This window comes from Microtus oregoni, unplaced genomic scaffold (assembly GCF_018167655.1).
Source record: "Microtus oregoni isolate MIOR12 unplaced genomic scaffold, Mior012 000027F_ref0000203, whole genome shotgun sequence".
Taxonomy (NCBI): Eukaryota; Metazoa; Chordata; class Mammalia; order Rodentia; family Cricetidae; genus Microtus; species Microtus oregoni.
The window spans coordinates 29,366,527-29,390,166 of NW_024543086.1; the positions used below are offsets into that span (position 1 = coordinate 29,366,527).

General features: G+C 46.2%; 1 protein-coding gene across 1 annotated transcript in view; it reads left to right on the plus strand.

Moving 5' to 3' along the window:
• The window catches only part of Snx29 (sorting nexin 29), a 412,124-nt gene that overhangs the window by 224,557 nt on the left and 163,927 nt on the right, over positions 1-23,640 (plus strand). The window contains exon 15 of the mRNA XM_041676439.1: positions 5,175-5,281. Coding sequence (XP_041532373.1) covers positions 5,175-5,281 — 107 coding nt within the window. The remainder of the gene's footprint in view (positions 1-5,174; positions 5,282-23,640) is intronic.

Consider the following 23,640-nt stretch of genomic DNA (forward strand, 5'->3'; position numbering starts at 1 on the left):
TCAGTGCTTTACCGAGCTCATCAGAACTTCATCCATCAAGGTTAAAACTCTGAACTTTGAACTTGTAGTATTACAGTAGCACAAGAGGGAAGAAATCTGTTTCCCGTTTTTGATATGTCTTAAATCATTTTCTTAGACCCTCAGAATTTGCATAAACTTAAAACCATTTTCTTTGTAATCATTTGCCATAAGTGGTTGATTACGGAGAGCAGTCATTGCAAAGCAAGTTCCTTTTTATCCTTTAATATGAACCCTGTAAACAAGGCAAACCTGTCTGCCTTTTCTCAACAGGAGACCTAGTAGATCTAGAAAAAGCAAAGCCTGGTTTTTATGTATGAAATGAATTGACATAGTAGCTGTAGTCCTAGGGAAGAAACTGGTTGCCTGTTGCTGACAAGCTGACAAAGCTACAGTTAATTTAGTTATCAGTGCCATCAGAAATCTGAGGATAAATTATAACAGGAAGTATAATCCAAATGGTCTGTGTATCAATTAAGATGACAGAGACTTAGTCAGCTATCCTAGGCCCCTATGGTCTTGATGGCTTCGTTGGGGACTGAGATCCTAGGACAGTATCAATCTTTGGCCACCAGGCCACGGAGACCTGAGAGACTTTTCCTGTGGAGGGGGAGCATGTGAGGGACTGTCATTACTTTGTCTAGGCAAAGTGGCGCAATCCACTTTGTACTGCTTGTCCACAGTTTGGGTGGTGTCTTAGGGTTTCTACTGCTGTGATTAAACACCATGACCATAAAGTATGTTGGGGAGGAAAGGGTTTATTCAGCTTATACGCTGACATTGCTGTTCATCACTGAAGGAAGTCAGGACAGGAACTCAAGCAGGGCAGGAACCTGGAGGCAGAAGCTGGTGCAGAGGCCAGGGAAGGGTGCTGCTTACTGGCTTGCGTCCTTGGATTGACCAGCCTGTGTTCTTATAGAACCCAGGATCACCAGCCCAGGGATGGTACTACCCACCATGGGCTGAGCCCTCCCTCATTGACCACTAATTGAGAAAATGACTTAGAGCTGGATTTCATGGAGGCATTTCCTCAACTGAGGCTCCTTCCTCTCTGATGACTGTACCGTGCATACCAAGCTGACACACAAAACAAGCCAGTACAGGTAGGGTCCTGGCAGCAGTTAGGGCATTGGGGAAGTTATGCCCAGTGGTAAGGGTCACCACAATTCAGGTGAAGTCTTTGTGATCCATCATCTTTTTTGGAGACCTTGTGGTCACCACTAGGAGCTGGGGGTTCTCTGTCTGTTATGGTAACCTTTTTTGCATTTAACATTTTAAGATCTATATTCAGCTGATATCTGGCAAGTTTGAGGACCATTATCTATTAGGTATATCTACACTAAACCACCTTTGCTTGTTTCTAGTTACTAGGTTTAACCTTGAAAACACACACATAGGAAGCTCAATGAAACTTTTTCCTATAATTAATTGTATTAGTATTTAGTATGACTACAAGTATAGTTCTGAACATATCAAATAATTTGATCCATTAATTTGTGTGTCTTAATCATCTTTAACAATTTACAGTAAATTGATAGCTTTTTATATGATTAATATTTTAAAGCCTTATCTCTGCTACATTTGTGCCTTAAAAATAATTTACAAATTGTATCTCCTTTTATTATCAAAATAGATAATAGATATATACTCATAGATATAGTCCACAGAGAGACTGCGAACTCTCCTGATTCTTTTAGAATATACCATTATAGAATTTAACAGTTTCTTATATGACTCAGGTTATCAAAATGGCTGAAGCTTAGCAAAGTTCACAAAGACAAGGAGGCTAGAAGTACATTTTTAAGCCTGAATAGACTTTAGGTCGGGAGAGACAGTCTGTAAGCCAGTGCTTCTCAATATCCTAACACTCTGATCCTTCAACACAGATCCCCATGTTGTGGTGACCTTGCCACTGTAATGAATCACAATGCAAGCATCTGACATACAGATGGGTGTAGTTAGAATTTTCTTTGTGCTGCCAGCTCACAAATAACGACAGTAGACTTATTATTAATTATGAAAGCTCAGCCTTAGCTTAGGCTTGTTCTCAATTACCTCCTATAACTTAAATTAATCAATCCATTCATTTTAGTCTGTGTTCTGTCATGTGGTGTTACCTTTCTTCTGTCTCTACCTCCTGTTTCCTCTTCATCTCTCAGCAGCTATTTTTCTGTTCATTAGCATTTAAAGTATTTAAAGTTTACAAAGCACTCTATCTGCTCCACATGCCTGTGTAATGGTATTTCCTATCCATATGTGGCTAATTCTTTTTGTATCATTTTACTCTCTCTTTACAGACTTTGCTTTATTATTTTTAAACTATTTATTTTTCTATCACTTCAATATCCATTTTCTTTTTTTTCTTCAGCATCTAAGTACATTTTAGAGACATATTATGTCTGTTTAGAGGTTTTTTTCTCTCCAGCTTATCCCCCCCCCACCCCAGCATCTGAGCATATTTTGAAGCATACTGTGTCTGTTTAGAGGTTTTCTTGGTTTGGACCTAGCTTTTTGTGCATCTGCAGCATTTTCTGACCAAATGAGACAAATCTTAAAGTGCCAGTCTGTCCACAGCACGGTTCCATGGTGGTGTTTGGCTTAAGTCCACAGGAAGCAGCCAGGGGTTTCAAATACTTCCACCAGCACCTCCACATCTACCACCACCTTCTCCATCACCTCCTCCACCACCACCTCCTCTACCACCTTCTTCACCACCACTACCACCACCAGCATCACCTCTACCACCACCACCACCTCCACTTCTATCACCAGCACCACCTCCACCAGCACCACCTCCACCAGCACCACCTCCACCAGCACCACCTCCACCAGCACCACCTCCACCAGCACCTCCTTCACCACCTCCACCACCACCATCTCCACCATCACCTCCACCACCATCTCTACCACCTCCACCTCCTTCACCACCTCCACCACCTCCATTGTAACTGCATCCACCACCACTGCTACCACCACCATTGCTACCACTACTGCAACCACCACAGGTCTACTTGACTGTGTTGTTCCTGGTGACAATTCCACCAGAGTCTCCTCAGGTTGAGCTCCTTGGATTCCTAGGAGGACCCAATTCCTGTCACCTTGCTTGGGAGATACATGATGGGTCCCTGCTATTCAGGGAGCAAGTAGGGTTAGGAGAGGAGACTGGGACATCTCACAATCTCTTGTGGATTAGCTTTACCTCCCTGTTTTCAGTAATGCATCCTAACTTTCAACTCAGCCCAGATGTACTGATACCTTCTTCTCAGAGCAGACCAGTCTTCTGACTGCAACTTCTCACAGGACGTCTTGCCCTTGGTATCTTCCATCCCTGTTTGCCTCCCAGGCTGGTGTGTGTATCACAGTGTACAGTCTTTCTTGAGTCATTCTGTTCAAGTCAGCTTGAACAGTCAGCCCTGTGTCCAGGGCTGAAATTCTCTTTCTTTTCTGCCTGTCTGATTCTCAGCTTCCATGCATCTTGTTGTTTCATTTCCTCCACACCTTTCCCTTTTTTCTAGAGCAAAACCAATTTATACTTTAATGAGATTTTAAAGGGAATGAATTTAACATGCTACTTGGATCATCTTTTACTGGAGTCTAAGTTTTCTTTAAGTATCTTGAGTGTCAGACCGGTGTCACTGGAGGTTAGAGTCAGCTCAGCGTTTCAGAGCCCTGGGTGTTTCACTGTCACCAGAGGCCATGCTTCTCCTGTAGGCTGCCCAGTATGGCTGATGGCCACCTGGTTACTGGACTGCCTGAAACTCAGCCATGGTCGCATGCAGCTTTCAAGGTCCCAGTGCTTGCACTACAGTTCTGGAGGCCCCTTCCTGTCACTGGGGCTGCCTCAGGCCTTTCTTTTGCCCTCGTATAATCCCATATGGTTAGTAGGCATTCAGGACTTGTATTCCTAGCACCTGCTGGAAACAGAACCTGGCCCATGTTTGTAAAGCATGTCACTGGGCTTTTCCTTTTCCAGGCTCCTATCTTGGCTTTGTTCTCTTAGTAGCTTTGGAGCTTCCTGGCTCATTCTGAGTTTTTAATTATTTGGTCTTTAATACAAAACAGGCACTAATGGGTGACCATGCCTTGTGCGTCATGACCTGGGGGGTCAGTTTCCCATAGCATGGTCTTGCAGTGATTTGATGCACTGGTTTCACAGGCTTTCCCAAGGCTGTTGGATGTCCTTCAAAGGCAATGGTTCTCAACCTGTGGGTCATGGCCCCTTTCGCAGAGGTTACATATCAGATATCCTGCATATGAGTCATAGCAGTAGCAAAATTACAGTTATGAAGTAGCAATAAAAATAATTTTATGATTTGTGATCATCACACCATGAGGATATGTGTTCAAGGGTCACATTAGGAAGATTGAGAATCACTGTTCTAAGGAGTCTTTACATATGGCTCTTGGTTCTACTTCTGCATTAGTTGCTTTTCTATTGCTATCCTCAAACACCCTGACTAAAGCATCTTAGACAGAGTGCTAGAGTCCATGATGGCAGAGCAGAGGCATGACACAGGAGCAGCTGAAAACTCACACCTGGATCTGCAATCAGCAGCCAGAGAACACTGGGAATGACTTGAGTTTTCTGAGAACTCAAATTGGTCCTCAGTGACATACCTCCTGAAATAGGCCATACCTTTTAATCCTTCCCAAACAGTCCCAGCAACAGGGGACCAAGTGTTCAAACATAGGAGCTTATGGAGGCTGTTCTCATTCAAACCACCACAGTCTGGGACCTCGTACCAGTACTATTCCATAGCAAACTGTAAGCAGGTACCACCTCCCAGAACAAGTTTGGCCAATATGAAAGATGTGTGCATGAGCTTGTGCCCTGCTGAGATGTTTATACTTTCCTCCAAGGCTTCCAGGGTGATGAGGCCACTCTCCAAACTCTCGTGCAGAACCCATTAACCCTTATACCTTCAGAAGACTGTTTATTCTCCCTTGCTTTGTTCTACTGAAAGGGTGTTGTAGTGATGAAGTAATTACTAATTGTATTGTTTTCCCTTATCAAGAGCTTTCTCACTGGAGAAATGTAGCCTTGCATATACATGTGCATAAATATTAAATGAATTAAATACATGCATTAAAATGAAGGGAGAGTAATTCTTGATTCATGTTAAGACACTTACCTGAGTGTGTTTCTTTTCTTAAAGTTGTACCCAGTCTTTGGAATGTTGATGGAGAAGTTACAGTCCCTGAACAGAAGCCTGGGGAAGTTGCTGAGGAACTAGCAAGCTCCTATGAGAGGAAGCTTATTGAGGTAAGGCTGACCCAGTTGGGTCCCACGACCCAATTCCTGATTCTGTGGTTATCCCTAATGCTGGCTGCTCTGTCTTGACTGAAGTGAGAGCTGCCTGCCACGGCAACTAGCCAGTGCAAGATCCAGAAAGACGAAACACAAAAAGATAAACTCAGAGCACTGGATGAGGAAGGGAAAGTGGGTTCTCTGAAGAGCATTACTTAGCTAGAAACACTTGGCTCCTGTGGCAAGAAAATAGGAGTCAAAGTGTGAGTGTATAACACTAGAGAAGGTCCAGTCAGAGAGCATTTCTGTGGGAGCCCGAAGACTTGGGGCTGCAGCCTGAAACTCATGGTAAAAGAGACATGGTGACTCACTCTTATAGTCCGGTACTATAGAGGCAGGAACAAGAGGACCAGATAAGCTCCAGGCCAAGGAGAGAACCTGTCTAATGAGGTATATGTGATTTCTAGAGATATCATCCAAGGTTGTCCTCTGGCTTCCACACACATGAACTCAAAATCTGCACACATGTATGTATACACACACATGAAAAGACTCTAACCTCAGATGTGCAAGATTTAGAGAAGAACGAATCCATGTCCAACCTCATTCTTGTAAATGTAGGCGATTGTCAGATGCTGTGCATATTTAGTGCAGGATGAGCTGACTGCCAGAAGGGACCGAGCACAGCTGATGGGAGATGTAAGTGTAGTAAAGAAGAGAGGCTTTGGCAATGGCCAGGGACCGAGGACTCCACAGAGAACCTTTGCTAGCCATTGTTTTGAAGAGGTTGCTCTTACCTCTTGGTTCAAGTGTGTGCTCCCCTGAGGGAAGCCCGACAAAAGGTAATATACAGAGGGAAGCATGCCCATGTGCCACATAGGCACACATGTTCAGATGCAGTCTAGGGAAGATTTCTGGTTGAGTCCAGTCACATCTTGATGGAACAGTGCTCACGGAAGCACATACCTGTAATCCAGGAGGGTCACAAATCTAAATTCAGTCTGGGCAACTTAGTGAAACCCTATTTCACAGTTATAAAAGTCGGGGTATAGCTCTGTGGTAGAGTGTGTAATAGTATATGCCAGGCTCTAGGGTCAATCCTTGCCTACAAAGTTAGCATCTAATGATGGTTTAATATTAGAATATTCATCTTACAAGTCACCTAGGTAATAATAACATCAAGAGTCTTTGAATTTTTTGTACATGTGTGCATGTGCTTGTGCTTGTGTGTGTAACATTTATCAAGAGTCATTGTGTGTATGTGTCTCTGCATGTGTTACATTTATCAAGAGTTTATTTTTTATGTTTATTTGTGTGTGCAGGGGAGGGGGCTAGGTACACATACCACAGCATGGCTCCACCACTGAGCCACCCTCAGGCTCCAGGTCACCACTTTCACTATGCTTTTTAAATTTGGTTCCTAAGCAGGAGGAGAGCAGTGATGGAACAGATAACTTGAGTTCTAACTCCATGAGGTTAGGGGAAGGTCAGCTGCGGTTGACAGGATGGACTGGTAAGAAAGAGTCAGAAACCAGGGCCAGGAGAGCTCTGTTCAATTGCTCTTCTCAGTGGGCCATGAGACAGTGTTGGGAGGTGACAGTGCCTGAATACTAGGTCCCCAGAGCTGTGGTGGAGTGAGAAACAGTTCCCGCCTGCAGGTCAGCGTTCTCTAGAGGAACAGACCTGATAGAATGAATCTAGCATCAGTCTGTCTGTCTGTCTGAGACTTACTAGAGTGGCTTACAGGCTGTAGTCCAGCTAGTCCAACAAAGCCTGTCTACCAATGGAAAGTCCAACCATCCAATAGTTGCTCAGGCCATGAGGCTGGATGTCTCGGCTGGTCTTCAGCAGACACTGGAATGCTGAAGAAGCATGCTCTAATGCCAGGGAAGGAATGGACTTGCCAGTGAGAGCGAGGAGCAGGCAAAGAGAGCGATCTTCCTTCTTCTGTGTCCTTTATGTAGGCTGCCAGCAGAGGTGTGGCCCAGATTCAAGGTGGGTCTTTCCACCTCAAAAGATCTGGATTAAAGGTGGGTCTTCCCATTTCAAATGATTTAATTAAGAAAAATCCCTCTGATGTATGTTGGAGGAGGGCTACTTGTTGGTTCCTGGCAGCTTGGTAGCTCAGACCCTAAATAATCACACAGAAACTATATTATTTAAATTACTGCTTGGCTCATTAGCTCTAGTTTTCTTATTGGTTAACTCTTATATCTTAATTTAACCCATTTCTAGTAATCTGTATATTACCACAAGGCTGTGGCTTATTGGGTAAAGTTCTGGTGTCAGTGTCCAGCGGGCTACTAACTCTGCCTTCTTTGTCCCAGCATGTCATTTAGTTTCCCCCTCCTCCTAAGTTCTGCCCTATCAGCAGGCCAAGGCAGTTTTTTTTTTTTATTCATTAATGGTAATCACAGCATACAGAGGGAAATCCCACATCAGATGTACCTAGTCACTTGGGTCTTGGTTAATTCCAGGTGTTGTTAAGTTGAAAACCAACAATAGCCATCACAGGTGTCTTCTAGTAGATACCAAATTCCTAAAGACAGAAGCTTTGTCCTGCCTAAGTCAAGAACTTTGTATTGACAAATAAATGATAAGCAAGCTTTGAGTAAACGTATTTTTAAATTCCCCCAGGACAGGGCTGTGTCCATTTAGTCAATGAATAAAGAATCCATAAGCCAGGGGAAAAAGGGCTATAGAGTGAAGGTGGGGTGGGGCTATAGAGTGAAGGGTGGGGCGGGGCTATAGAGTGGAGGGTGGGGCGGGGCTATAGAGTAGAGAGGTGGGGTGGGGCTATAGAGTGGAGAGGTGGGCGGGGCTATAGAGTGGAGGGTGGGGCGGGGCTATAGAGTGGAGGGATGGGGCGGGGCTATAGAGTGGAGGGTGGGGCGGGGCTATAGAGTAGAGAGGTGGGGTGGGGCTATAGAGTGGAGAGGTGGGCGGGGCTATAGAGTGGAGGGTGGGGCGGGGCTATAGAGTGGAGGGGTGGGGTGGGGTGGAGGCTATAGAGTGAAGGGGTGGGGTGGGGCTATAGAGTGAAGGGGTGGGGTGGGGCTATAGAGTGAAGGGGTGGGGCTATAGAGTGAAGGGGTGGGGTGGGGCTATAGAGTGAAGGGGTGGGGCTATAGAGTGAAGGGGTGGGGTGGGGCTATAGAGTGAAGGGGTGGGGTGAGGTGGGGGCTGTAGAGTGAAGGGGTGGGGGCTATAGAGGAAGGGGTGGGGGCTATAGAGTGAAGGGGTGGGGTATTTCATCATCAGAACCTGATAGAGAAGAAAAGAAGGGCTGTGACAGTTGGAGGATGACCTGCCAGGGGAAAACATGTGACGAGCAGCTGACTCTCCAGTGTGTCCTATGGTTCCATGCAGTGGGCAGGCTTCATGCCCATGACTTATGGCTTCCAAAGAGTTGCTTGAGGAAGACTCAGTGCTTTCTGGCTACTGAAAGTAGCAAAGTTAGTCGATTTGCTAGATTTTTCAGCAAGAGAGAAGAGAGCATCTTATCACAAACACGTATGCTCTTCATGTGCCCTGGGATGCTGAGTTCACTGAGGAAAAGAAAGGGTTCATGTGACAGAAGGGACAGTCACTGGTAGTATTCTAGAGAACTGAGTGGGGAGTAGAGGGGTGGACATGCTATAGGAGAGGCCACAGCCGCAACAGCATCCATGCAGTGCAGGTGTTTAGAGATGCTGTGTTAAATGTGAGGAGAAAAGCACAGTTTAGTTGTTCAGTTAAAGCAGGCTATATTTTGGGGTACACATGGGACTCTCCAGCTAGCTGTCTCACCCTAAGTCAGGATTTAAGAAAGCAGCCTTTGCTAGACTCTTGAGGTCTTTTTCATAGGATGTTGGGCCTCATGAAGCCTGGGCATGAGGCCCAGTATAACTTCCTGAGCCTAACTTGAATTTGGAGACCCATCTCTGGCTACCCAGCCTAGGCCTGGCTCTGCTAAGCCACCACTGCCGTGGCAGAATATTATTGACCCTGTTCCTTACTCTGCCTCAACCCATCCCATGCTTCTCCACCTCCATCACAACTCTATATAAGCTCCTGCTGGATACCATTAAAGGAGTTCCTGCTTTGACAGACTCCTGACTCAGTGGATGTGTTTCTCCAGGTCGCTGGGGGAGGGCTGGGTGGTTCTATGGGCTCACCATCCTGCTCAGCCCCAGGGAGAGTCTGACTCTGCCCATCCCCCTTTCTGCCAGAGAACCCGGCAATAGGAGAGATAAGGTGTTACAGGGACAAAAGAGTCATTGTTATACATTGTTAGAAAGATATAATGACAGGGAAGGAGCAAGGGTAAGGAGATATATTTAGCTTGTAAGTATTTAATGTAGGACAAACAGGAACTGATAACTGTCTTAACCACAGACAGAACCCTTAACCTGCAAGGTGTATTTTTCCTGTTTTGGAGGAGGAAGAGAAGGGCATTGCTCCAGAAGAGGGCATCAATATGTCTCTCACACATTCCATGTTATTATATGCCTCTGTGGTGACCTGGAGTGGACCAGGCTGGGCGTTCATAAGGGTTAATGTGGACAGAGCCTTTCTAGACATATATTTGTAGCTGACCGCAGCTTCGGCATACATTTAGTGTTCTGTAGATGCAGCTCCCCACAACATCTAATGAGTAGACTCAGGTACCTTGTAAAGTACTGGTAGGATATTGAGTGTGGGTCCTGGAGCCCAGATTAGAGTGACAGAGAAGTCCTAAATACGGATTCTGATGATAAGTGTTAGATGTTTTCAGGGGAGAAGTCCTAAATACGGATTCTGATGATAAGTGTTAGATGTTTTCAGGGGAGAGTACTTGTCTGGTGTGATCGAGGCCCCAGATTCAATTCCTAGCATGACAAATAGTAAAAAAAGGAAAAAGGCTTCTGGGAGGAAACACGAGCCCACAGAGGAGGTAGGGCTGGAGGACCCAGGGCAGCAGGCATTGCTCAGGATCAGGGGATGCTGAGCTTAGTCTGGGGAGGACCCAGAGCAGCAGGCATTGCTCAGGATCAAGGGATGCTGAGCTTAGTCTGGGGAGGACCCAGAGCAGCAGGCGCTAGCACACTTGCCAGCACCCAGACTGTGCTTCTCTTAATCCTGTCTTCTCCCCCATAAACTTCTCTGCCCCTGTGCCTCTGATAGAGCTGGTGGTTGTTAAAGATGGGACTGAGGCCTAGATAATCTTTCAATGGCCTTTACTTCTCTAGATTGAATTCTCCCATTGTTTTCTCTGCAAAGTGGCTTACCTGTAAAGAGAGAACAGGTCATTCATTACTCCAAGACCAGCAGAGTTTTTACAGATGTCTGTGAGGACCAGCCTTGTGATCCTGGGGAAGCTGCAGGGCAGAGGCAGAGTCATGAACTGTCTGGAGCAAGTCTTTGAAGGCAGCTCAGCAGAGGCTGGCAGCTCACCACAGCTGTTTTACATAGCTCCTCCCTCCTTCTTTGGGACCCCAGTGATGATGCTCAGAATTTTCTTTGTAAACCTTCCCCTCTCTCTTGAAGATCTGAAATGTCAGATTTGTTCTCACCAGAGGTTTTGAAGTTCAAAGATGTTGGATACATCCAAGATACATCTAAGCTCTTCTTCCCCTCTTTCAAGTGTAATTCCTGTGGTCCCCTAATCTGAGAATTAATTCGTCCAGTCTGGCATTGGCCTCCAGGAAATGTAAGATGTGGGTAGTGTTTGGACTTTAATCATTCTTCTTTTTGCCATTGGCTTTTGGAATCTGGTGGCTTAGAGGACACTTGACACCACATGTCAGAGGAGTTCCAGTTTTCCACTTTTTGTTGAGTCTCTCTAAACTCAGTGGAATACAACCAGTTGCCCTCCTTGAATGCTACTCTGGGGGGGCCAACAGAACCTCTTCCTTGTATCTGTCCCTGGCATTGTGGCCTCTGCCTTGGTGGAGTTACAAGTGCTCTGCCCTCTCTTGCTTCATGAATTCTGAGTTGTGCAGAAGTGTAGCTTCCAGTTTAGCGGTCAGCAGCAGTAATATTGACTCTCCAGCTCATCTTGTATGTATGTATGTATGTATGTATGTATGTATATATGTATATATGTGTGTATGTATTATGTATACAGTGTTCTGCCAGCATGTATTCCTGCATACCAGAAGAGGGCACCAGATCTCATCATAGATGGCTGTGATCCACTATGTGGTTGCTGGTAGCTGAACTCAGGACCTCTGGAAGTGCTCTCAACCTCTCCCCAGCTCATCTTAATCCCTGGAGATGCATTGATACTCCTGAGCTGCCCGTGTTCTCTGGTTGTAGCTCCTCATTTGAGCCACTTTCCTCTCTCCCACTTTCCTCATTGCTGATAACGAATTCTCTTGTTTCTTAGATTTAGAGTCTTTGTCTCATCTAGCTGTGGTGTTACACATTTGTGACCCCAGCACCTGGGAGGCTGAGGCAGGTGGATCATGAGTCTGAGGCCAGCCTGGGTTATATAGTGAGACTCTGTCTTAAAAAAAAAATCCAACAGAAGGTTGAGGAGATAGCACAGTTGCTAAAGTATTTGCTATACCAGTAATGAGGGCCTGAGTTCAACCCCAGAACCCAGATTAAAGCAACAAAAATATGCATGGTAATATGTATTGGCGAGTGAGACAAGAAGAACCTTGGCCAGCCACCCTAATTTAACCAGGCCAGTGAGAGACCAGTGAGAGAGTTCTCAAAAAGCAAGGTAGTTGGCTCCTGGAGAAATGATCCCCAAGATTGACCTCTGGCCTCACATACATGTGCACACATGTGGATGTACACCTGCACTCACAATGTAGCCATAGGAACACATGTACACACATGCACGAACCAAAAGTCACCACCACCACAACACAACCCAGTCCATCCCTTCTGCTCCAACAGAATCTATTTCTCATCTGTCACCAGTGCCCCAGTTATAAGAGACGTCCCTTATGCATAAGATCAGTAGATGCCACGTCCTTTTGTGGCCTTTCTGCTCTCTGCATCCGTGCTCAGCTCCTTTCTTGTGCTTGCTGACTGGGTCTGCTTGATTGGGAACTCACACCTCAGTTTTTGGCACCTCTTGTATGTCTTGTACTGTTGCATGTGCAAACTCTTCCCCTTTTATGTAACGTGGGAACTGGGTCTCACACACTAGGCATCACATGACTTGAAAATAGACAACAAAATCTTCCCATCATGCTTTTCGTTTGGGGCATCAGGGTAATGTTAATATCAGCTTGGGGGTTCTTTCTCCTGAGTCTTCGCGCTGAATCTCTTGTATGACAGTGACCAGTGGCTACTTGGGAAGTATCAGAACCTGTCAGTGCCGACTTGTGAAACGATGCCAGCAAATGTCGGCTTCATGTGCCTGAGGTCCCGGCTGTTTGGGGAGCTTTCTCAGTTTACTAAAGTGATATTTATCCCTGCCTGGGGGCCAGCCTCAAAGCAGCACAGCACTCAAAGGGAAATCCACAGAGTCAGTGTGTACTAAGACTCTTCTATCTGAGGGGGTCACGGAAAAAGACACCTACATTCTCTTGATGGTTCTTTTCTTTATTCTTCTATGTCCTTTCCGTGTTCTTTCTACTGTATACCTTTTTTTCTACAGCTTATATACTCCAACCAAGTTTTTTCAAGCAAAATAGGAATTATAATGTGGTTACATTCTGTTTTTCAGGTGAATGATTACAATGAATACAAAACAAATGGTAAAACAGCATGTTTTCCATCTCCCTCACATGATTAAACATTTTACATATTCTAGGTGAAAAACAAATTATTTCAGAACTTACATATATTTATACCCAAGCAACTTGTTGTAGATTAACTGTGTGGGCAGACAAGCTATTCTTCTCAGCCAGGTCTTTTACTCGCAGGCTGAGTTTTGCAGTTATAAGATTACAAGATAATCTTATAAGGAATCACAAACCTAAGCTTTTATTTATGAAAAGGAATCAATCAGCTCTACTTTAAATCTGTAGGGTACATACCCACTCATCAATAGTTTCTTCTATCAGGAGATTGAGGGCAGACATGGGTACAAGGAATTAATCATCACATTTGGTCACTGACCAATCCTAGCAAGAAAGGCGCATCAGCCAATGACAATTGGGCTGCTTTGTTCTTGTTTCCTGACCTTAACGGGTTCCTCACTCTGTGTCTTTCTAAAACTTTGTATTGACTTCTTGGGTTTTTCACCTCAAAGCTATTTAATAAAAACACCTTAGTCTAACTTTGTTATTTTCGAAGCTTAGTTTCAGCTCTAATGCACTCTGAAACTCATCTCCCAACATTAAGATTAAAGGAATTTAAACTATCTGGGCTACTGGGACTCAGCTGTTTTTCTTAATCATTAACCTAAGCCACAGTCTATGCGGCTTCTCAATAGAAACTTATGGGTTCTAGCTGTGTGACACCTCCTTGTTTATATTTTTATCATCAAAACTCTATTTAAACTAACATTATTATTATCAATCAGACAGTACAGTTTAGGAAGGAATTATGTTCATAATAATCCACAGATAAAATACCCAGTAGAACAGGATGTTTCCATGAGATAAACACACTTCATTACAGGCAGTGGGGAACTCCCCACACCCATTCACATGATGCAGATACCAGAGAAGGACAGCAGCGGCAAACATGCTAAGACACAGCCCAAGCAAAAGACATTCTGGGGTCTGTGGTCTTGGGGCCTTGCCCGCCTAAGACTGAGCCATCAGAGAATTTCCTCCTTGTGGGCTGACACCTTGAACTTCAATTGCCACCTGCTGCTGCCCTGACATGGCCACATGCCCATTTCTTTGCAGTGTGTGGTGCTCTTGGATGTGTGTGTTCCTGGTTCCAGCTGGATACCTAAGCTGACTTTACCATTAACGGTAATCCTGGCATCATGATTGAAAGAAATGTCATTAGCACATCATTTATTTCACCTGTGAGCAAAATTCAGGGACTAACAACACTCATATAGTAAATTAAAAAGACCCTGAGATTTAGAAAACCCGTTGACAGTTATTGCATGTAACTAGCCACGCCTACACAGAATGGACTGGCTTGTCAGTCAGCAGCCTACTTACCCCTTCCTTGGAGACATTGGGACACAAGGCCATGTGACCACTAGTTCCTCAGGGAAGTTACTTGAAGATGGAGAAAGCAGCTGTGTTCCATATGGTACTCTGTGTGTCTGTGTGTACACACATGTGTATGTATACATATATAGGCCAGAGGTCAACATCAGTTGTCTTTCTCTACATTTCTCTGTTTTATTTTGAGGGAGGTTCTCTCACTGAGCCTGGCTGCCCAACAAGCTCCACCTCCCCAGCACTGGGGTTACAACTGTATACCACCATGCTTGGCTTCTTATCTGGCTGCCAGGGAAAGAACCCAGTCTTCGTGCTGGCATGGCAAGTGTGTTTCTGACTTAGCCATCTTCCTAGGCTCTCAGCAGTCTTGTAAACATTTTTTAAAATTTCGTAAACATGTGGGTTTATTTGCAATAAAATATTCTTGTTTCAAAGGAAAGAAGAGAAAAAATTTGTGATTTCATAGTTAACAGTAGTTCCTTAATCTTGTCAAATACTTAGTGAGTGTTCATATTTCCAGTTCAAAGTAACATTTGAATAAGAATCCAAATAAGGCCCACACATGGAGTTAGTGGGTAGATCATCTCTTCCATTTGGTTTAGTCTGAATGTTTCTTCATCTGTCCTTCCCTGCCTCTACTCCTCATTCCCTCGAAGCCTTTAGTTTAGCCTGGGTGATTGATTCTGGAGCATTAGTTACGGAAGTGTGTGTGTGTGTGTGTGTGTGTGTGTGTGTGTGCGTGTGTGTGTGTGTGTGTGTCTGTGTGTTACATTCAGTGTCAGTTGTTGAACAAAGGCTTTGCACTAGTGAAGCTAGTGAAGGCCCATGCTGTTTCTAGGCTTTGTGTTGATGTAGTGTTTGGATTCTCTAATGCTCACTGCCTCCCTACAGACAGACTATGGCCAGGAAGGGATGAACCACCTGCCCAGTTCCCAGAGCTCACACTCCTGCCCCTGCTCTAGAGCATGGGCTTTGCTGAGCTGTCTTCTGTACCAGCTGGGCTGGGTTCCAGCTTCACAGAGCGGTGTTTCCTAGCAGAGGATGGTGCGGTACCTACTGTTCTCATAGCACATCCCATCTCCTGTACCGATGGCTTCGCCTATGTGGAGGCTTATGTCTGGGGCTGTCTCTGGCCTAGGAGTCTGGAGCATTTGAGAATGAACAAATGAACTTCCATAGAGACACACTTGGAAGATGAGCCAATACTCCTTTTTGGGCAACAGATAAAAATACTTGTAATTATAGTGGCTGGTTTCAGCTCCTCAGCTCTCCACTATTTTGGGCACTTGTTTGCTTTTTCACTTTTAGGCAGAAAGTGGCTTCCTGAAGCTCTTCTGGACCTGTAGCAGGGGTTGTCTGGCCTTGCTTTCAGAGGTTCAGAAGATACAGTTCTGTCCATTGGTGTTGGCTCTGCCTGCTGAAGGATCAGGGCTGTTGTGAATACTGGAGCGGTCGACCTTCTCTGACCTGAAATGCCTGCAGCTTGAGTGTGGAGTTGTGCGAATGTCAGAGAGGGCGGGGGGGGGGGTAGGGTGCTGTGGGGTGATGAAAGTCTGTGCTGACGAGGGCTCTGCAGGGTGGCAGAAGGCCACTGATGTGGTATTAGTAAACCCTCGGGGGCACTTGCCGCCTTCTTCAGCACGGTTGTCACCTCCCTTAAAGCTTGTGTCATTTTCTCAGATGCACACCTTTTCTAACTTCACCCCTATTCTTTTTCCACGTTTCTTCCCCTCCTCATCTTTCCTTGTTCACTTCTTTTTCACCTTTAAGATCTCATTTGAAGATGGCTGTGGTGGGGACTGCCAATAATCCCAGTACCTGGGAGGCTGGGGTAGGGGCATTAGCTTGAGGCTAGCCTGGGCTAGTGAACATTTTTTTAATTAAAGTCATCTTGGAAATCTCTGGCCATTCCTCTACTCTTCTGCAAATGGGGTTCAATCCTCAGGTGTCCTGTAGCATTCTTTGTGTCTTCTCTTTATTTGCCTTGACTGTGTTCTCATTTTGTTCTTTCTCTCCCCAAGTTCTCTCTGCTGTAAAACCAGGGAATGGCTGTGGGGTTGTCCCATTTGCTGTCATATTATGCTGTGATAGCCAGACATGCAGCAGGACCCCTGCCATTGGACTGGTAACTATCATTTAAACAATGTTTTTGGTGAATCCAAACTGGCTGTGGCAGACACAGTACATTAATTTTTTTTTTTTTTTTTGGTTTTTCGAGACAGGGTTTCTCTGTGGCTTTGGAGCCTGTCCTGGAACTAGCTCTTGTAGACCAGGCTGGTCTCGAACTCACAGAGTTCTGCCTGCCTCTGCCTCCCGAGTGCTGGGATTAAAGGCGTGCGCCACCATTGCCCGGCCAGTACATTCATTTATTAAGTCCTATCTCATTTTTCTTTCTGGACAGATGGAGAAGTGCATTTCCTAGTGTTCTTTGTGCCTAAGTTGGGACCATGTGACTTGTTCGGGTCACTGGGATCTAAGGAGAACTGATGAGGGCCATCCAGGCTGGAGATTGAAAGATTTGGGGAGTGTCCTGGTTCTTGTTTCCTCAAAGGGTACCCCTGGGAGCTATGAATTCTGTGTAGCCCAGTGACAAGATGACACTTGTCTGGTCCCCAAGTTGCCGCTTTGAAGGGAGCTTTGCTGATTTGCCACTGACCCACTGTGACCATTGTAAAAGCAGGAGTGGAATTCTGTGTGTTTGGCCAGGGAGAAATTGGGTACTGTTGAAGAACATAGCCTATCCTGACTGTCTTCAGCGAGAACAAAGGATGGTGTTGGGTATAGCTGGCTGACTCTTGGGATGGCTGCTATTTCTCTTCATCCTTGCCTCTATTATGTCTGGGTTGAATTTGGGTAGCTTTCCCCTTCATCCCCAGATGCTTGTTATGCCCCTGAGCAAATGTTTTCTTCCAGGGTTACATTCAGAAAAGACAAGACTTTGCCTTTTAATTCCTGGCCAAAGCTTTGCATTGACACTGGCAGTCAGTTGAGACTTCCCTCCTGCTCTTCATCTGGTCTAGGCCACAGACTAGGGATTGGGGTGTACCGCTAGGGGGAGTGGATGCTTCGGAGACAGTCAGCTCAGACGTTAGCTCTTGGTGAATGAATGAATGGACAAATGAGTCTATGGCAGATGAATAAATCTCCCGGACTTTTGGGCCCCTGTTCTACCAGCAGAGTGTGCTTCATCTAAATTGTAGCATCATATGATCACCGAATGCAGAGAAGTGGGCAGTGTCAGTGTCTGAGACCTTGCCATGGAGGGGGATGGTTTGTGTTTCCTGTCAGCCAGGGTGGAGAGGGGCAGTCCAGGTTGCAGGAAGACCGTTACAAGTTTGATGGGCTGATAGACTCAGGGGTGAGACAGGTACAACACCTTCAGTTCATTAGTTGCAAGGTTTGTTGTATTTTTAGTTTTTTTTTAAACGTCAGCATACAGAAGAGTTGTTTATCACAGCATTTTCATAGCTGTGTCATCGTTCCTGGCACACATCCAGTCCTCCACTGCCCCTCCCCTGTTCATTTTTCAGGAGTCTTTTATGTTTTAGGTATGACAGCTAATGTTTCTTTTTAATGCATGTGTGTTTGTGTGCGCATGTGTGTTTGTGTGCCCATGTGAATCTGCCTCTATGAGACAGGGTTTGTCATTGGCCTGGACATCACCAATATTGTTAGGTTGGCTGGGAAGTTGTATAAAGGCTCTGGGATCACACTTGGGTCCCCTTACTTCTAAGGCAAGCACTTTGCTGACTGAGCCATCTTCTCAGCCCTGGTTGATGTTTCTTTTTCCTGAAAATGGTAGGTTGGGACTCCTCTCCCCCTCTTTCTGCCTCACTACTGCCCTACACAGGCAAAAGTGTTCCTTGTCCCCCTCCCACTTCCTGGCTGTTCTCTGCCGCTAGGTAGAAATTCCCTTCTAGGCCAGCCAGCTGTTCCCTTCTGACCCTAGGGAGATTTCATTTGTCAGGTATGCCAGTGGGGCCAAATGCTTGTGCCTGCTCTGGGCCCTGAGGGGCAGGCGGAGATTTTGGCTTGAGTAGTTGACAAGAGTTGACTTGGAAAAGTGTTGCCTCAGGTGCCTGTCACTTCAGAAATGGCCCTTGATCTGTGAGTCCCAGACTTGGGCTGAGCTTCTGATAGTGAAAGCTTCTGTTGTTTATCTGAGGGCTCTGAAACCTGTCATCTGCCGAGACTGACACAAAGCACAGTGGCTTTGGTTTTACAAAGATCAGAGGTTTGGTTGACCATCCCAGGTGTGTGTTTGACATACGGGCAACATCAGGAGTGTTCACCAGAGACCCACTCACCTCAAAATAAATGAACGGATGGATGAATGATTTAAGCTAAAGTGATCGGGATCCCTATCCCACCCCACCTTTTAAATTTTTTGAGACAGATTTCACTACATAGCTCTGGCTGTTCTGGAACTCACTGTGTAAACCAGACTGGCCTTGAACTCACAGAGGCCCACTTGACCCTGCTTCACAAGTGCTGGTATTAAAGTCCCGTACACCAGAATAACCCATTGAGACTTGTCACTCTGAGCCTGCCATCTGATCTTCAGACCCACCTAGTACAGTGGGCAGGGGTGGAAACCGAGGCTTAGAATGGTTGCCGGAAGCTTCCAGGGGCACAGCCATGGACCAATGACCTAGTTCTGAGGTCCCGTCACATCCTAGTTCATTCATCCATTTGTCTTTGTAAAACTGTCACCGTCCAGGGCCCTGAAATGTCTGTGTTGTCTTCCACCAGAAGACTTCACTGGGCGCACCGGGGTTCTGAGTTGGGCTGGGAGTGACTCAGATTATTACAGAGCAAATTCATCAAGTGAATTATATAGCTCAGCTAATGACTTTGTCCCAGTATCTGTGCAGAAAGGCCAAATTGAAATTTTTGTTTAATCCACGTTGGAGGCATGCTAGAGTGAGTTTAAAAGAAAAGCAAAAGCAGCCAGCTTCTGCTCCTTTAGGAGCTGCGCACATCTTTCTGGGTGAGCCTTTCTGGCTAGCTGCATTTACCCCTTGTTTGTTTACAGGTGTGTTTTGGGGTACTTCATGTCTCTAGTTTGTTGTATATACTCTCTGCACAGTTCTTTTATAGAGGGAACTGAGACATTGTAAGTTTGAGAGTGTTTAAAGCCACCTAAGTGCTCAATGATAAGGTGGGTCAGATTCCAGACTTGAAGCTCATAGCCTTTCTCCTTTGGAAACATCCTGTGTTCATGTTGCGAGTGATTGTGGTTTGTTCCTACATTGGTCATGGGAAGATCCGACATCAGGGCTCCGGGTGTGTGTACAGGCCCTGCCACTTCAGCTCTTTCTTAACTATAACTTGTGGATAGCCCCTTCTCTTACTCCCTTTTTTCTTCCCACCCCCTTCCATCTTTGACAAGGAGGTCTCTTGTAGCCCAGGCTATCCTCACACTCTCTGTGTAGCTAAGGTCTTGGATGCTGCCATGGGGATTTAAACCCAGAACTTTATGTAGCAAGTGCTCCAGCAGCTGGGCCATGTCCTCAACCACAGGGATTACCATTTCCAATGCCTCCTCTACAGATGCAGGAAGCAGTCACATGTCTGCACCATTCTCCCCTCTTTTGGGAGGGGCATATGCTGTGGGGGGTGTCCCCCTTTGTCTCATTACTTTATGGGAGAGTTCTAGTGTCACTCCTGAGGTAACTAGTCCTGAGTCCTGCAATATACAGAACAATCCAGTTGTGCCTTTGCCTTGTGCCCCCTTCTCTGGTAGGCTAGGTGGCCTGGCCATTCACTCAGGAGGATGGCCACCTCTGGTTTCTTAGGATCCCCTCCCTGCTTCACTGTGAGGCTAGGGAGTTCCACTGTCACTATTGCTCCCTACCCCCTGCCCTCTGTGGGAATTAGGCTGTGCCAGCAGGGGACACCTTCTCTTTGTTCCCTACAGCTGCCTGGTCCATGCTCCTGGATGAGGCATAGTTCTAGGCTCTTTCAGTCACAGTCCAGATTTACCTCAGGCTGGCTCCTGGCTTTTCTTGTGACTTGTAGTCACGTGGATGAGGACAGCCTGCCCTACCAGGAGCATGCACTGGACCTCTCTGAACCCTGGCATGGAAAACCGTAGGAGAAGGTGCTTTGACTCGCTGATACCTTTGCTCTTCCACCACTTCCACGATGACTGAGCAGTGGGACACTGGCTTTGTTTGGCCATGCTGTCCTCTGTGTCCACTGTCAGAGCCTGGCCGCGAGCCTGAACTTTTCAGATTTGTCCCTAGTCTTGGTTGAAGAGGCTTCCAGAATTCCTGAATATTCTTTCCTTCCTGCTAACCCAAGAACTTCATCTTTCAAGTCATGTGAGATGTTCTTTCTTTTTTTAGAAACTAATCGTTTCTCACAGCATTGTCTGTGGTTGATTTCCCCACCGTCTTCCTGCTTCCATTGAGGGAGGAGCAGCTGAACACAACATCTCCTGGGGTTCCTAATGGGATGTGCAGGCTCTGCTTCCAGTGCTGTCACCCGCCCCTCTGCAACGACTGGTGCCTTCCTTCCTTCCTTCCTTCCTTCCTTCCTTCCTTTCTCTCTTTCTCTCTTTCTTTCTTTTCGTTCATTCTTTCCTTCTTTCCCTCCATTCCCTTCCCTTTTCTTCCCTCCCTTCTCTTCCTTCCTTCCCTTCCTTTCTCTTTCTTCTCTCTTTTTCTTTTTTCATCTTTTTTGGATACTGTTAACTTTATTTCTAATTTTTCCATTGACGTTTTTTATTTATCATTTAAGGCAGACATACATACCTTAATTTTCTTTTTTAAAATGGAATTTTATTTATTTAGTTTACATTCCAGCTGCAGTTCCCTCTCCCTCCTCCCAGTCCCTCTGTCTCATCTCCTCTCTGTTCCCATCCCCAGTCCACTTCTCTGTTTCTGTTTAGGAAAGGGCAGATCTCCCATGAGCATCAACAAAACATGGCATAGCAAGTTGCAGGAAGACTAAGCACCTTCATGTATTAAAGCTGGGCAAGGCCACCCAGTATGAGGAGTAGGGTGCCAAAAGCCTGTGAAAGAGTCAGAGATGCCGCTGTTCCCACTGTTAGTAATCCCATAAGAGGACCAAGCTACCCAACTGTCACTATGTGCAGAGTGCCTAGGTCAGTGACAGATGCTTTTCACAAGCTTCTCTTCCCCTTAATGAGGCTTTAACATGCTCCACCCTCACGGCATGTGCTTTAACATGCTCCACCCTCACGGCACATGCTTTAACATGCTCCACCCTCACGGCACATGCTTTAACATGCTCCACCCTCACGGCACATGCTTTAACATGCTCCACCCTCACGGCACATGCTTTAACATGCTCCACCCTCACGGCACATGCTTTAACATGCTCCACCCTCACGGCACATGCTTTAACATGCTCCACCCTCACGGCATGTGCTTTAACATGCTCCACCCTCACGGCATGTGCTTTAACATGCTTCACCCTCACGGCACGTGCTTTAACATGCTCCACCCTCACGGCACGTGCTTTAACATGCCCCGCCCTCATGGCACACCTGCAGCTTTGCCCTGCTTTGGGTAGAGTCCCTGGTTATTTAGTGAAGGAGATTGAATTGAGTTCTGAGGACTTCTTACCCTCTGCCGGCCTCTGCTTAACTCTCACCAGGTGGTTCTTTTTCTTAAATTGGTGTGTGTCTGTCTGTGTGGGTATCACCACCTTCATTATCTAGCCATGGTCCCTCTATCTGTCTGCCTACCGGGGGTCAGTCTAATCCCTGTTCTTTCATCTATCAGCAGACCCTGGGCAGTCTCCCTCCCTCCCTCCCTCCCTCCCTCCCTCCCTCCCCCCCTCCTCCTCTTCTTCTTCCTCTCTCTCTCTCTCTCTCTCTCTCTCTCTCTCTCTCTCTCTCGATGATCACCACATCGCTGCACTTTTGTTTTCTCCAATCACCTGCTTTATGTCCTTATTGCCTGCCATCTACTAGACAGCTGGAAGGCTGAAAGGCAGTGAAGCCTCAGCCGTGGAGTCCTAAGCTTGGAGAATGCCCAGTCACTGCGAGCAGCGCAATGCCAATGTGCTTATGCCTTTCTGGGAGTAGAGTCAAATGGATCAACCCGTTGGCAGATTTTCATCGTTCTCAGAGTCGACACTTACATACATGCGTGTGTTTGACAGCCAGTGCTATCATTTCTTCCTTGTCTGACTAGTGCTGCTCTTCATCCTCCTCTCTACCCTGCACAAAGGGCTTCCAGTAGAGGTCATATTGGAGACAAAACAGCTTGCTTAGAACATGATGGTTCTAAGTGTTGAAATCTAAAAAACAGCACAAGAGAGAAAGACTCTGTGTGACAGAGCTCACATGAGGTTTTTTTTTCTTTTTAAATTAGAGGAAGGGGAATATAAAAGGGGCAAGGAGAGAGGAATACCATGCTGTGGGGATGGGAGCAGCAGAAGAGAAGAGAATAGAGAGGCGAAGTGGGGGGAGGGAGGAAGGAATGGGACAGGGAGGGAGGGAAGGAGAGAGAGAGAGAGAGAGAGAGAGAGAGAGAGAAGAGGAGAAGTAGGTGTAGGAGGAAGAGGCAGGGTCCTTTTAAAGGGGAACGTAGTAAGTGTGCACAGGGAGTGCTCTTAGTGACTGCAGCTGAGGACCCATCCTGTCAGGACCTCAAGGGCAGGCCAGTGCAGAGGCCTGAATGCTAACACTAAGCACATGTTGTAGGATAGTACCTAGTGTGTGTGCATAAGTTCTGTTCCTGGCAATCTCTCAGTGTTACCCAGTGATCTGAGATAGGGATAGCTGGGGAGAAAGGACAGTGAGGCTGGAAAAGCGCTTCCTACAAAGGCCAGGCAGTGGTCATGTAGCCTTGGGAGCAGGAATTAACTTCACCTGGGAAGCCAGCCGACCTCTGAGCTAGCAGGCACATGTCCATGTTTGTTTGTTTACAGCATCTCGCTGTGCTGGTTACTTCTAATTGTCAACTTTCCACAGTTGGGAGTACGTGGTAGGAAGAGAGTCAAAATGAGGGATTATCTCTTTTGGGTTAGCTTTTGGAAATGTCTGTGGGGGGTTGTCTCGATTGTCCTAGATGTGAGTGGCACTGTCCCATGGCTGGACCCTGGACTGTCTAAGAGTAGGGAAAGCCAGCTGGGTGCTGAGAGAGCAAGCAATGTGGGAGCCACACATTTCTCTCTGCTTCTGACTGCATTTGCTGGGACTGGCTGCTTTCACTCCTGCCTTGACTTCTCAGTGATGAATTATAACCAAGCCAGAAACTCCCTTTCCTCCGTCTGCAGCTTTCTATCAGGGTGTTTGTGGTGGCAACAGAGATGAAACTAGGACAATGGCTTCCTGCTTATTGT